This window comes from Moschus berezovskii, chromosome 2 (genome assembly GCF_049115385.1).
Source record: "Moschus berezovskii isolate FMDL1 chromosome 2, NW_MosBer_1.0, whole genome shotgun sequence".
NCBI classification, from domain to species: Eukaryota; Metazoa; Chordata; class Mammalia; order Artiodactyla; family Moschidae; genus Moschus; species Moschus berezovskii.
Window position 1 is genome coordinate 5,987,501 of NC_142461.1, and position 14,442 is coordinate 6,001,942.

The 14,442-nt window shown below is 55.3% G+C and overlaps 1 protein-coding gene across 2 annotated transcripts in view; it reads left to right on the forward strand.

Moving 5' to 3' along the window:
• ZBTB40 (zinc finger and BTB domain containing 40) overlaps positions 1-9,351 on the forward strand; it is an 82,495-nt gene extending 73,144 nt beyond the window's left edge. For both annotated transcript variants that reach the window (XM_055397109.2, XM_055397110.2), the window contains exons 14-18: positions 1,680-1,894; positions 3,188-3,350; positions 4,092-4,178; positions 5,292-5,509; positions 7,245-9,351. In XM_055397109.2, the coding sequence (XP_055253084.2) occupies positions 1,680-1,894; positions 3,188-3,350; positions 4,092-4,178; positions 5,292-5,509; positions 7,245-7,439 (878 nt within the window). In that variant the 3' untranslated portion in view covers positions 7,440-9,351. The remainder of the gene's footprint in view (positions 1-1,679; positions 1,895-3,187; positions 3,351-4,091; positions 4,179-5,291; positions 5,510-7,244) is intronic.
• Positions 9,352-14,442: the final 5,091 nt, after the last annotated feature.

Here is a 14,442-nt window from a genome sequence, read left to right on the forward strand (position 1 = left end):
CAGCCGGCCAGCAAGGCACTTGGCCAGAGCTTGCATGTACCCAGCATGTGGCTGGACACTGGACAGTGCAGGAAAACATAAAGTGCCTCCCACCCCGACCCCCCATTACCCCCAAGGAGTTTTACAAGGTTGTCCAGCAAATCTAGTTGCGGTAGGCTTCCAGACGAGTGAGGTCTGGCTTGGAGCCAGTGCCACAACGTGGAAGTCCTCTCGGCCTCTTTCAGTAGCATTCTGCTCCAGTCACGTTGTCCCGGCAGCGTTCCGTGGGGTCAGGAGAGGGGCAGACTTTGTCAGATTTCAGAGTAGAGTATACCCTGAACACTCTGCCATGACTTGGCTCGGGTCACCTGCAGCAGGTCCAGCATCCAGGCCTCTCGTGCCGACTGTTCTTGCCTGTTTCATGGTCTTCTCGCTGCTTCTGGAGAATCCCTTCAGGTGTCTTAGAAGACAGTGTGAATCTGAGATCTCACAAACTTGTGTCCGCAGGGAAACTAGTTAACGATCCCGAGTGCTGCTGTATGTCGGAATTCCCAAGTTAATCTGAATCAGCGCACACAGGAGATTGGCTTGTGGGCTGGGCCTTTCTTGTGGGCAAAGGACTTTATTATTAAAACATTTTCCTTTCTGTTACTTTCAGAGAGAGGACTGAAGTCTCCTGCCACGGGGCTGGCAAATGTAGCCTTCATCAGTGCTGGTTCTCATTCTTGAGGTTTCCCCGAGGAGTTGCCTTGTCCAGTTAAGCATGCAGTGCAGAGGGTGGCCTTGTTACCCAGCTCTGCAGTATCCTACTCAGGCCGCTGGACATTCTCTAAGGCTCGATTTTCCTAATGTGTAAAGTAGGACTGATCATAGAATCTGCACATAGGCTTATTGGAAGGATTGAGTGAATGAGGGCATGGAGGGCACTTAAAACTCGCCCATAATATGGCACTTAGTAGACATGGCTTAGGAAAATGTTTTTGTTTTTGAATCTAAAGTGGGGATCAAGGATGCATTCCTCCTCTTGAGTCGTCCTACTGACCACAAAGGAAGTAGTGATGCTTCAGGAGTGATGTGTGGGTAGTCTCTGTAGAGAATTAGAAAACTTCACAACACCCCCCACCGTCAGGGGAAGGGAAGAGCCATACTTCCTGGAAAATAGAAAAATGAAGTTTGACTTGTAAGATGCGAAGTGACAAATCGAGGTAAACTGCTTAATGCTCAGTTCATTTCAGTCGCTCAGTCGTGTCCGACTCTTTGCAACCCCATGGACTGCAGCACGCCAGGCCTCCCTGTCCATCACCAACTCCCCGAGGTTACTCAAACTCATGTCCATTGCCTGGTGATGCCATCCAACCATCTCATCCTCTGTCATCCTCTCTCCTCCTGCCTTCAGTCTTTCCCAGCATCTGGGCCTTTAGAGATGAGTCAGTTCTTCGCATCAGGTGGCCAGAGTATTGGAGCTTCAGCATCATTCCTTAAATGCTCAGTCTTTAAATGGTGCTTAATCCAGAAGCCTCAGAGGAGCCTCACCCCCTGCCCCGGGACAAAGGTGGAAGGTGGTTGGGTGGTAGATGCAGTGACTCCTGGCTCTTGAATCCATGGCCCCACATGACCTCTGAGCAGTCTTACCTCTGGAACTGTACACAGCCAGCCGCTTCTCACTGACCGTTGTCTGTGGTGTCTCCCCCGCCCACCAGACATCGAAGACCCATACGACTGCAAGAAGTGCAGGATGAGCTTCCCCACCCTGCAGGACCACCGCAAGCACATCCACGAGGTGCACTCAAAGGAGTACCACCCCTGCCCGACGTGCGGCAAGATCTTCAGCGCCCCGTCCATGCTGGAGCGGCACATGGTGACCCATGTCGGGGGGAAGCCCTTCAGCTGCGGGATCTGCAACAAGGCCTACCAGGTGAGGCCGGCCCCCACGGGAGCCTCCCCAGCCCACCCCCCGACCCTCCCTCTGGTCTTCTTTGGCCCCCAGGGCTGGAGGCTTGTGGGACACCCCTCGTCTCCAGGATATGACCAGGCGGCTGGTTCTCAAGAAGCATGCTCGTAGCTTACTCAACTCCTCTGCCTGACTTGTCAGAGTGGGGCTGGCAGGGAGCTTTAATTGGAGCCAAGAGTCCTTGCCCTCCTTCTCTTAGAGTTCAGCCTTGTCCTGAACTGAATGCTGCTTTTCCCCTGGATACTCAACATTCTTTGGAACCTATTGATCCGTGTGTCAAAGGATGTGAGGATGACATTAGCTGGAATTACCTTGTTTAGCAGAATTACTGGTGTTTTGTAGTTTTTTTTTTTTTTTGTTAACTCCTAGGGAAGAGCTCTGTTTTTGTTTTTTGGTGTTTTTTTTACCTTAGCATTTGCTATGTAATTAAGTGAAACCCCATATGGATCTAAAAAGAAACCACATCTATGAAAAGCTCTCTGAGACCACAGAACAGAGGATGGCCCTTGCTGGCGTCTGTAACATTTGGGTACAGAGAGATGCCCAGCAGCTCATTTCAGCTCAACTGAAATGGACAGCTAGCTTTGTTCTGAGCCCTGTGCTGAGACGTTGGGTTTGCAGAGCTGGGTGAGTCCTGGGCTGAGTGTGGGGAGAGTGTCATAGCGCCGCCCCAGAACCCAGGAAGAAGGGACACTGGCTTTCGGAGCTGGCACAGCAGCTTCTCTCCAGGAGGTTTCCCTGCTGCGCCCTGGGCCTCCGAGAGACAGCTGGGTGGTGAAGGACAGCTTCTTTAGTCGGCAGGCCAGGGTGTGACTCCTGGCGCTTCTGTTGCTAATCGTGTGACCTTGGGCACTGCAGAGAGCCTAGCACCTCCCTCCTAGGCTTGCTGTGTGTGAGGCTGTTTCTGAAGGGCCCAGCCCTGCCCTGTAGTGGCCTCAGTAAATACACGGGCACGTTGTTCCCATGAACACCATCCTCCCCTTGGCTGTCAGCACTCACGGTGATGGGTAAGGGTGAGACGCCAGGTCAACTAACTAACTGGGCTCCCCACTCCTCGGAGCTCCTTTCTGTCTGCTAGGATTGGCTGCTGCCTTATTCAAATCAATTTTTGCTCAAATAAACTCCTTAAAAAAAAGAGAGAGAGAGTGGGACTCCAGATCATAAGCTTCCCTGGGAGCACTTGTCTCTCCTGAGTCTTTGTGAACCCTCCGGCTTGCCAGAAAATTTAAGACCTGACGCTTCCCACATTCCTTTTAGCAACTGTCCGGCTTGTGGTACCACAATCGGACCCACCACCCGGACGTGTTTGCTGCTCAGAACCATCGATCTTCCAAGTTCTCATCCCTCCAGTGCAGCTCCTGTGACAAAACCTTCTCCAACACGCTTGAACACAAGAAGCACATCAAAACGGAGCATGCAGGTAAAGTTGGGGTGCCCCGGACAGGGAGTGGGGGCTGGCGAGTGGGAGGGGCTTGGTGGCTTAGCACCCTGGGCTCCAGCCCCAAATCGCTCCTCCCCGTGCTAGAGCGTGGGATGCTTCAGTGACTCCCCGTCGTTCCCTTGCACACCTGCGGGTGCCACGTCAGTCCACCCGTGACACTGGCTTGAATAGCAGAGGTTCTGGAACCTCGAGCACCGTGACTCCCACCATCCCTGGGTGACGGTGGTCGTGACACGGGAAAGGTGGCACGCAGGCCAGGGTGGGAAACCTGACTCCAGTGTGTGACCTTGGAAAGTGACCCCTCTCTCTGAACCTGTTTCCTTCTCTCCAGAAGGTCAATTATTCACACCTGTGTGGCAGGGAATTGGGGGCATAATGACAGCAGCTCGCACTCAGGGAGGGTTTCCTGAGCACATAGAATGTCGCTCAGCAGTGGGTGTTTCCTCCTTTGATTCTGCAATAACCCCCATTCCAGGCATTCTGGACCTGTGTCTGGTGCGCTTTACCACACACTTCGCTGGTGTATTGGGTTGGCCAGCAACCAACACTGGGCAGAAAAACCGAATGAACTTTCTGGCCAGCCCATAGCGTAGGCGTCAGGTTCCCAGCACTTGGCAGATGCCCACCATGTGTGCACCCTTGCCCCAGCCCGTTACCCCCCTTTCTCCGAGAGTCTTCTTGTCACTCTTTCCACCACGTCTCTCCTCTTGCACTGCGCAGACATGAAGTTCCACGAGTGTGACCAGTGCAAGGAGCTCTTCCCCACGCCAGCCCTGCTGCAGGTTCACATCAAGTGCCAGCACTCAGGTCAGTGCCCCGCGAGGTGCCCAAGGCGCGCCCCTCCCCGTCCCCCTTCACAGCTGCGCAACCCAGGCTGAGTAACAGCTGAGTTGTGCCACGTCTACAACCCGGGGCCGGTGGTACTGCCTCCCTCACAGGGTAGCTGAGAACCAACACGCTGGTGCCTGGGGCCCTCTCCAGGCCCCACCCAGGTAGGCATCTCACGCATTACCTGTGATTATCGTTGTTCCTGCTAGGTCCCATCAAACCTAAAGGCCCATTATTTAAGAGGCACCATTTTTAACGAACCATTAGAAAAACTGGTTACCCAAGTTCTGCTCTGGGCTCAATTTGACGTCGGTTTTTATGCATTCTCGTCTGCCATTAAGTAAGTTGATTAACCTAAGAACTCGGCTTCCCAGAGTAGCGCTCAGGTGAGATTGTTGGCACGCATGTTATTCCACATGGGGTTGCCCTCTGCCATCAAGGGCACTGGTGAGGGAGCGCGTGGTAAGGCCTGTGGTTTTGGTCTCCTGAGCATTAACGTAGAGCTGGTCTCTTCTGATTCCTGCTTTGGGAATGCAGCTGACTGTCCAACCCTGGCCTCTCGTTTAACTCACATTTGGTTCCTGTGAGTTAGAAACACGCACCGCTCCCATCTCAGGGCTTTTCTTTCAGGCAGTGGACAAGCATCCTGCGGGTCTCCACGCTGCCCCTTTAGGCGTGCATGCACAGACACTTGTTGACAGTTACAGCCGACCTCTGCGGCTTGCAGCAGCAGTGGGTGTCACTGATCCCATTTCAGAGATGTTAAAAGTGACAAAATCGTCAGCCTCATCACCACTGAATGAATGAATAATGGGCTTTCGCAGAGGCAGACGTAGCCTGAATCGGATGCTAATGAAGCTGGACGTGGGGCCTCTCACTGGCGGGACTTTTCCAAAGCTTTGCCCCTAATCCTGTGTGTGTAAATTTGTACTCATTTTCCTAACGAGGGCTCCCCAAGTTGTTCAAGCTCCAGGCCCCACACGAGGTGAAGAGCTGCCTCTGGACGCCCCGCCCCTTCCCGCCCCCACCCCGCCCTGCCCCACCCGGCCCTGCTCTGGCTCCCCCAGCCACGCCTCCATCCCCCTCCCGCAGGGTCGCAGCCCTTCCGCTGCCTGTACTGTGCGGCCACCTTTCGCTTCCCGGGGGCCCTTCAGCACCACGTCACCACCGAGCACTTCAAGCAGTCAGAGAGCACCTTCCCCTGTGAGCTCTGCGGGGAACTCTTCACCTCCCAGGCCCAGCTGGACTGTCACCTGGAGTCTGAACACCCGAAGGTGCTGGGCGCTGAAACCCAGTCACAGATGCTGCAGGTGATTGTGGGGTCTCGGATGCGGGGGTGCGGACCCAGGGTCTTGAGGTGGTCTTGAGGCTTCTCCAGAGGCAGCCCCTTCAGACAACTAGCCTTTCTCCCTGGCACTCTCACGGGGCCCCGGGAGTGATGACTTCGTGGCCAGGAGGATCTTGCAGAAGTCTCTCTGGACCACATGATGGCTACCTGTGAAATGGCCCCTGGGTATAGAGAGGCTGGAAAAAGAATCTTAAAAGCAGAATGACCTGGGCCTCTCCTCCCCATTCACGCTCTCGCTCACCCTCTGCGGACCACCTTTGGGCATGGTCAGATTTGCAGGAACCCTCGGAGCAGGTGGATGAGTTCTTTGTTGGGACCACCTTCCATTGAAAGCCCGAAGCTTGATAGCCCTTGTGGGCTGGGCTCAGAGCATGTTTGCATGTCGGCTTTTCTGGGGGAAACCCGCCTCTTCTCAGGTTTCAAGGCTGTGTTTGCTCCAGCCCCTCTTTGTGTCTCTGGAACTCTTACTGCTCTTCCCATCTTCTCCAGAGAGGGAGGGCAGAAGAGGAATGAAGCTCCATTCTGTTGATTGACAGTAAATTGCTGATGGATCAGAGAGGGATTGTGAGCTGGCTGGGCTGCACCCCATCCTGTCCCGTTGAGCAGTCCCTTTAGCCAAATTCCTGCAGGCCTCTGTGCATAGCAGAGGGCAAGGCAGGTGCCCAGGCCTCTGGGTGCTGCTCCTGCTGCCACTTCAAGAACAGCTCTGCTTTTATTTATTTTATATTAGGATTCTTGGTAAGATGTCCTTTTGGGGCGGGGGACAGAACAGAGTCCATTGCTAAAAGAAAACGACAGTTTGAAAGCTGCTGTCCTAGATGATTTTTTATTGAACGTTGCAGTCGGCCTCTTCCTCCCACAGCAGAGACATGGCTGAGCTTGGCGCCCCCATCTCTCCACTCCTGTCAGGAGGAGGACACTCTCCACTCTCGGCCGCCCCTCAAGAATCAGGGTGACTGAGCCCTCTGCGGGCGATCCGCATTGGCAGCATCAGCTGTTCCGAGCTCCGTGGCTCAGAAGGTTGAGGTTCAGGCAGGAAGTAGGTGTTCTTAACCAAACTAGTTCTCCCGGTGATGGGGATGTCATCTCTAAGAGCTGACGCCCATTTGAAAGGGGTGCACGTGGCCTGTAGAAGCCTGTGCCTCCGGCTAAGTGAGCTGCGCGGGGGAGCTGACAGAAGCCACGTTTTGCCTACCTGTTCTTCCTCCTGTAGCCACCTAGGCTCCCAAGTGAGGCCCTCTGCCTGATCAAAGCCCAGACACGCCACCTACAGCAAGCCAAGGCTTCCGGTCAGCCATCCCCGTTTCCCCCGTCCACGCGTGACACAAACCACCTTCATTCAGTAGCATTCCTTTCACATGGCGCTTAGCTCTGTGGTGTAATCCTCGAGACAGGAAGACCAGTGTGAGAAACTGAGCCCGCGTTCACTGGTGTGTAATCATAGAGTCCGGGCGCCCTGAGGTGGCGCACTGAGCTAAATTACAGCAATTTAGCTCACGGTTATTTAAATGTTTCTCTGCCTTCTCTTCTGCATCACGGGTGTGTTAGACTTGCCTCTTCCCATCAGGCAGGTGTAAGTGCTCTCCTCAGGTGAAAACACAAATACCATCATTACAGCGTGAGAGGAGAACCATGTAAATTCTGGTGAGCCAGCTGTGGACACTGCCCAGCCCGGCCTCGCGGTCTTTCCCTTGCAGGTGATCCAGACCCCAGAGCCGGTGGCCCCGACGGAGCAGGTGGTCACGTTGGAGGAGACCCAGCTTGCTGGCTCACAGGTGTTCGTGACATTGCCGGATTCACAGACAGCCCAGACCAGCTCTGAGCTCGTGGCCGTGACCGTGGAGGACTTGCTGGACGGGACCGTGACCCTGATCTGTGGGGAGGCCAAATGAGTGGCTGCTCATGGCAGTGGGGTGGGGGGTGGGGCGGGGAAGTCCTGTGTGTGCAGTGGAGGAAAAGCTCCACACTTGCCTGTTGCCCTTCCTCCCTGGCACAGTATTGAGCATCTTAGCTTCGCAGCAGTCTAAATGGTCTCCCTTGGGAAGGGGGCAGAAGCATGGCTGTTCTCATAAAACCAGCTTCTGAGTCATCGGCAGCCAACACAACCGTCCCCCGTGGCCAGCAGCCCGTTCCCCACAGAGCTCCTGTGGCGGCATCTGTGACCCCGTCTACCCCCAAGCAGAGTGTGGCTTCTGAAACAGAGGCTGAAGGAGCCAGTGGGGCAAGGGCCGGTGATGAGAGGGACAGGTGTGATGTGCCGGCAGCCCTCAGTGTGCAGAGGGGCAGTTCCAGGCAGGACTGTGGCCCGCGGAGTGGGCCAGCACACGCTGCCAGGGCCTTCTGGCCATTGAAAAGCGAGAGAACCACAGCGTCAGACAGTGCAGGATTCCCTTTCCTCACGTCTGGCATCCTCCCAGCCCCCCGCACGGCGGCGGTAGGCCTGATAGCAGCGTGCCCATCCGGAAGGCCTCGTTTCTAGGCCGAGGCCCACCCTGTCGGTTCCATCGGCCCTTCCCATAGCTGCGGGGATGTCCGGTGTGAGGCCACATAGCAGCTAACCACGCCTGCCCTCCCGGAAACTCCTCATGGTGTTCTGCACCGGAGGCTGGTTCCCACAGCGTTTCCATGGTGTCCTTATCCCCTTCCCTTAATCAAAGCCTCACGCTTCCACCCAGCCTGGAGGCGTCCCCTCCCCCTGGCGCACGTGTGGCGGGGAGCAGAGCCAGCGGACCGGCCCCAGGGGGTGTGGTGCCCGTGGCCCCGACTCCTCCTGCTGCCCCAGCGTCCCCTGCCTTGTGTGCAGCCCCACTGTCAGCGCCCTGCCCAGCCGTCACAGGGAGTGCTGGCCAGCAGGCCTCTGGAGTCTGAATTTCACCAAGCTTTTTTTTTTTCTTCAGTTCCCAAAATATAATCTGATAATTAATGGTTTATGGAATCCATTATGAAGTGCAATTAGATGGATATAGGTTCCCGCCGTTCAGAGGGAATGGCTAGCATTTATCTTCCTTTCCTTGATGCCAGAAGGTTGATGTCTGCGAGGACAGCGTGTCCACGCCCAGCACGGCTCCCTGCCAGCTTGTGCGGCTGACCTCCTGTCTGATCCCTCACCCTCACGATACAGGCCACCCGAAGACAAGGCCACACCTTCTCTCTTAAGCACATTTCACATCACCAGGCACCAGCAGGGGAGGGGGTCGATTTGAGTCACGGTCAGTCCTTTTATCGCCATCACACTTTGCTGGAAGGGCCACAGTATGGCCCTTTCCACCGGCCTGCTCTGCAGGCAGCTCAGCAGCTCGCTCCCACCTCCAGCTGTGTGCTCATTTTCTGTGCAAATCGCTTGAGCCTGTCAGTTCAGGGATCTTCCCATTAGGAAGTAAATGAAGTTTTCAAAGGCCAATGACTGACCAGAAGATGGTGCTCAAACCTTTAAGACTTGGCCTCCCTGTGAGGCTCTCACTACTTCTGCCAGGGCTGCCTCTGTCTTCTTAAGGTTTCTCAGCCCCATGAGCTGTCAGACCAGGACTGCTCTTGATCAGCAAGTGACGAGATGACACCGAACCTCCACTTGGCACTGGATAAAACCCCACTGAAATTACGGAGCTGCCCAACCCTCAGGGCGTGGAGGCCGAGCCTGGCAGATAAGAAGGCACGGGTACTTGGGAATCGCAGTGTCATCAAAACTTCTTCCAGCCAAAAAAAGAAAAAATGTAAAAATTAAAGACTGGGGACTTGTAGGGGAAAGTGATTTTTTTTTTTCTTTTTAAAAAAGTCCTCTGAATAAAGAAAACTGTAAACTTTCAACCCAACTTTCCAATCCTTTTCAAGCACCGAGACAGCTTTTTCTCAGGTTTTGGATGGAGACCCAGGTGGAGGCAGGATGCCCCTTTGCCTTAGGATTGCCGGACCCGCAGCTTGCTTTGCTGAGAGCAGGCAGGGAAGCAGGCCTTGCTGCCAGGTGCGCTCAGCCCCAGCATGGCCAGCCAATGTGAGCGTGAGGCCTGTGCTGGTTCTGGTCAGCACGAGGGGAAGGCCCACCAGGAGTCTTGTTTCTGCTCCGAGCGGACCTCTGTGAGACGCCACATCAACAATGATTTTTACAACATTGTTCCCTGGGAACCCCGAAGCGTGGATTCCATCGTAGGAAGACTTTTCTAGTTCTGTCTGCCCAAGATTCTCTGAATTGCCACCAGGGAGGACACTGTTATCCGGGTCCCTTTGCCCCCGTCACTGGCTCCCATGTGGCTGCTGGGTCGCTGCCCCGACGGTCTCGGCGCTGAACCTCGGGGCACTGGCCGTGGTACCCAGGAGTCTGTGGGCTGTCTTGAAACACTTGGGTTTATTCCTGAGACCCCCCAGGCCCCCTTCCCTAATCCCAGAGCTCGTGACACACCTGGTGAGGAAGGATCAGTCAGCCTCCATGGGAACAGTGGGGGGTCCATGGTGGAAAGGCTCGTCACAGGTGGGCGAGGCCCGCCCTGGGAAGGTGGGCCCAGGCAAGTGTGTGACTGAGCCTGGAAGGCGGTGAGGCAGAGACAACGGTGTGTACCTGGTTATTTTATAAAGCCTGTCCCTTCCGTCTCGGAAGCTGTGTGTTTGGGAAACTCTGAGCCCAGAAAGTACCACGATGTACTGTGTGAGAGCAGGTTCCCCTGGTGGTTCAAATCCTCTCTAAGGAAGCTGTCTGACTCCCCCAGCTCCGCAAGCACGCAGTGTTCTTCAGCTTCATCCCCCGGGGAAGAGCCCTGAGGGCCGCGGGCTGAGGGTGAAGGAGACCCAGTCAAGCAAGGGCACACAGGGAGACGGGGACCCCGTTCTGTGCCCGTGGTATCACTAGGACCAAGGAGAAAGACAGGACGGGCCCAGAGTTTCTCTATCCCGGGCAACACTGCAGCCACCATACCATAGGCTAACTACCTGTTAGTATGGAGGGGGCAGTGTTTATATCTCATGTCCCTGAGATCTACGAATGGACCAAGGGTTGGAGGAACTGCCAACCTTACACAGAATGGTTCCAGGGGACAAGCGGTATCTCTGTGAAATTGGGGTAGATAGTTGGGCAGCAGTGGAGAAAATCCTGGGTTGCTTTCATCAGAGGAGGGCTTGAGCAGCCCCTGCCCAGCTCCACTGGGCCCAGCGTGTTCCAGGGTTCTGGGGAGTCAGGGAGAAAGTGGGCACGAAAGAATGATCTAGGGTCGAAGGGAGTGTCTTGGAGCTGGTAGGACTTGGGCCCAAAGCTCAGCAGCACAGCCAGAAAGAAGTTGGAAAGTAGCTCCCCTCCGACTGAGCCTGGGAGGAATGGAGAAGACGCTGTGCTTTGGGGATGACGTTGGAAAAAAGAAAATTAGCCCCTGGGCTAATTTAGACTTCTTCCCAATTGGGGAAATGTTTGATCACGTCCCTTACAAAGGCCAGCCACACCGGCTACCACCCGTGGTGAGGGCAGCTAGCCAGCACAGGATGCTGTTGAAGCTGGATTACAGACCATTAATTCGCATTCAACTTGCACTACTCTATATAAATAAAATACGTACTTTGGAAAGAATTATGCTGTGTGAGTTTCAAATGGACTGTGATAATACAGACCCGTGTTCTCGGTGGCTGTGGGCAGCTGTCAGATGGGACCAGCCTGGACAGGCCTGCTTTCCCAGGGGCTCATGAGCCTGCGGACCGTGCGAGCACAGCCTGGGGATGGCCAGGAGCTCGCCTGTCGGGTGGAGTCTCCTTTTCCTGAACCCTCGCTCCCAGGGAGCAGGCGTGGCATCCGGCTTTCAGAGACCAGCCTCAGGGGCGCATCCCAGCACCCTCACTTTGTGACTCTGTGACCTTGGTGAGATCCTCATCCTCTTCTAAGCTCCCTCCTCCCAGCGCTCATTCACAAATAGAGGAAATTATTGTTTTTACCCCACAGAATTGTAGTTCTAATTAAAAGCGTGGATTTAATGAATTTGGTGTTGAAAACTGTAGTTGTTATTAATAAGCCCTTCACTTACAGGTCAGCCGTTCCCTACATTTTCCAGCGCTGTGGAGAGCGTTCATTCCTGCCTCTCTACATGTCTCACCTCTTCCCCTCTCTCTCTGCATCCTTGGGGATCTTGAGAACACCCACCACTTTCCACTTATCTCTTGAACCTCAACTGCCCCCAAAGCGCAAAGTGCTGAGCAGATAACTGTGAAATAAGCAGAAACCTTTCGTGGTGAACAGCTGAAAATGTCACGTTGCTGGCAGCCAACATGGAAACGAGAGGTAGACACGCGGACAGGATGTTCATAATTTCCGCAGTGAGAGTCCTGCAGGGAAGGCAGGGGCATCGTACCCTGCACCCCCTGAGCTCAGGTCCGCCCCGAGGCGGGGTTGGGGGTGGTTGTGCTCACATCTGGGACAGTCCTGACCCTTGCCCAGAGGCCTCTAGGACATAGGCCCTTCTGCCTGAGCAGTGTGTCTGGGGAGAGGGGCTGGAGCCATCGGTAGTGTCTGGAGCAGTGATCCTGGGGTGTCCCTGGGAGCTGGGCTCTGGCCGTGGAGGTGAGTGCGTACAGAGGTGACGTGCTGCTCAGGAGTGGCTGAGCAGAGGTAGGAGAGGCACCCAGCGATTCCCCAGCGGTGTCGTTACCTTCAGTCTGGGCCAGGGGGTCAGCTGCTGGAGGCTGAGCCGTGGTACAGCTTCCCAGCCTCACCTCCCAACTGACCGTGACCTTGGGCGAGTCATTCCTGATGACGGCTATGAGGGGGAGAGTCAACATCTATAAAATTCCCAAATGGTACAGATGCTTCATAGATGACATCTGTTCCTGATTCTAGTACTTGAACCTGAGGGAAGAAGGCAGAGAAGGGCAGGAAATGCCCAAGATGGAGGGCCTGGAGCAGAGGGCAGGGGAGACCCAGACCCAGAAGGTCCTGTGGAGCTCCCCAGGCCACACTATATACAACAATCCAAAGCCTCTGTCTCAGGCTGGGGTGGGCAGCGATAAGGGGGACAGGACCCCCCAGGAAGGAGCCGGGATTCTCGGAGCTCCTTGGCCCCAAAGCCTAGGGGTCCTGTCCGAGGAAAGGCACAAACGAGCTCTGGTGGGCACACATCCAGCAAGAGGGCGGGAAGTGGAAACACCGAGGACGCGATGGTGTCTGGCTGTCCCGCCTTGCCTCTGGAGCGCTCAGATTCATTGTTCACCTTCCCTTGCATGAGCTGGCACTCAGGCACGTGTTTGGGTAAAAAAGAAAGAACTTACGGTTTCACGTGCCTTGTCCTAGACCTCTGTTGGGAAGCACTCCAGGACTCACGGTTTTACTGAAAAGAGGACCTAGGACATGGTTGCGGGGGTTGGAGCGGGGGCGCGAGCTCTTGTGAATACTCGCCAGGCCTTTCTTGTGCGTCTGTCCTGCCTTCTGCTCTGTTACCTGGTGCTACCAGAGCATTGGCTCCACGTCCACTGGACACTTGTATTTCCCACACTCCTGGCACAAGACAGCGAGGTTTGGGGACTTGGCGGGTGCCCCTTGTGCCCAGCCAAGGACCCGCAGAGTTCCTCCAGTTGCCCTCACACCCTTGGGCAGGACCCACCTTCTGTCTCTCCCCACTGCCAGCAAGCGGGGCCCCCCGGTTACCTGTGGGTGGGTCCATAGGACATCCTCCTCTCTCTGTCCTCCGAGAAGAGCCGGGCAGAAGGCTGACAGCAGCTCGCCCAGCCTGGAGCTCCCCAGCTGCTCTGATCAAACACCACTCCTGCCGGCTCTGCGTGCACCAGTTCCCCCAGAGCAGGCCGGAAACAGCTGATCAAACACATCAGGACAAGGTCAGTCCAGGGACCCACAGTCCCCCTCCAGGAGAGATTTCACAGACCTGCCATCAGGAGGGTGTGATAAAAATGGACAGGGGGTTGGAAAACGGACCCACGGGGCCGGCCCAGGACCGAACAGCTTCTCACTCCATTTTGAAACCTCTGTGTTCCACGCAGAGTTCAGACCAAACCCCGCATTTCCAGACAGGCCAGAGCCAGAGCTGCCTGTGAGCCCAGGGAGCCAAGGGGACGCACACAGGACTGTGGGGGTGACAGAGGCGTCAGGTAGGAGCGCGTGGGCTTGGGAGCGTGGGACTTAGATTGTCACAGGATGACTTGAGATCCTCCCTTGCTAAACTGTGACCCTTTCAAGGGCAAGAACTGTGCATTATCCTTTTTGTTCACACACACACAGTTAGGCTGGCACAGCAGGTGTCCTTTTGAGCTGAAGTTCTGGAGCCTGTGGGGTCCTACTGTGTACGTGGTCCCATGCCTGACGCTGTGGAGGTTGAGGGTGGATCAGGCTAATACAGCAAGGAGATCAAACCGGTCCATCCTAAAGGAAATTAACCCTGAATATTCATCGGAAGGACTGATGCTGAAGCTGAAGCTCCAATACTTTGGCCACCTAATGCGAAGAACCAGGACCCAGACCTCGATGCTGGGGAAGATTGAGGGCAGGAGGAGAAGGGGGGTGGCAGAGGATGAGATGGTTAAATAACATCTCTGACTCAGTGGACCGTGAGTTTGAGCAAACTCCAGGGGTAGTGAAGGACAGGGGAGCCTGGTGTGCCGCAATCCGTGGGGTCGCAAAGACTCAGACACGACTTCATCAACACGACTGGACAACAGCAGCAGCAGGCTAAGACAGTGTGTGACGCCTGCTCCGATGGGACTGCTAACCCGGGCGACCAGGCAAGGGCCGCACATGGGAAGCAAGTATGAAGATCACCGAGGCAGCGCAGACGCACACCGAAACACCCGTGAACGCCGTGTTCCTTTGTCTCCGTTTTTTTGGTTTTGTCTTTTTCACCGGTGGGGGGAGATTAATATTTTCCAGAAATGCTGTCATAATTGACAACTGGTGTTAGTAACTGCTCAGCACATGATGGACAC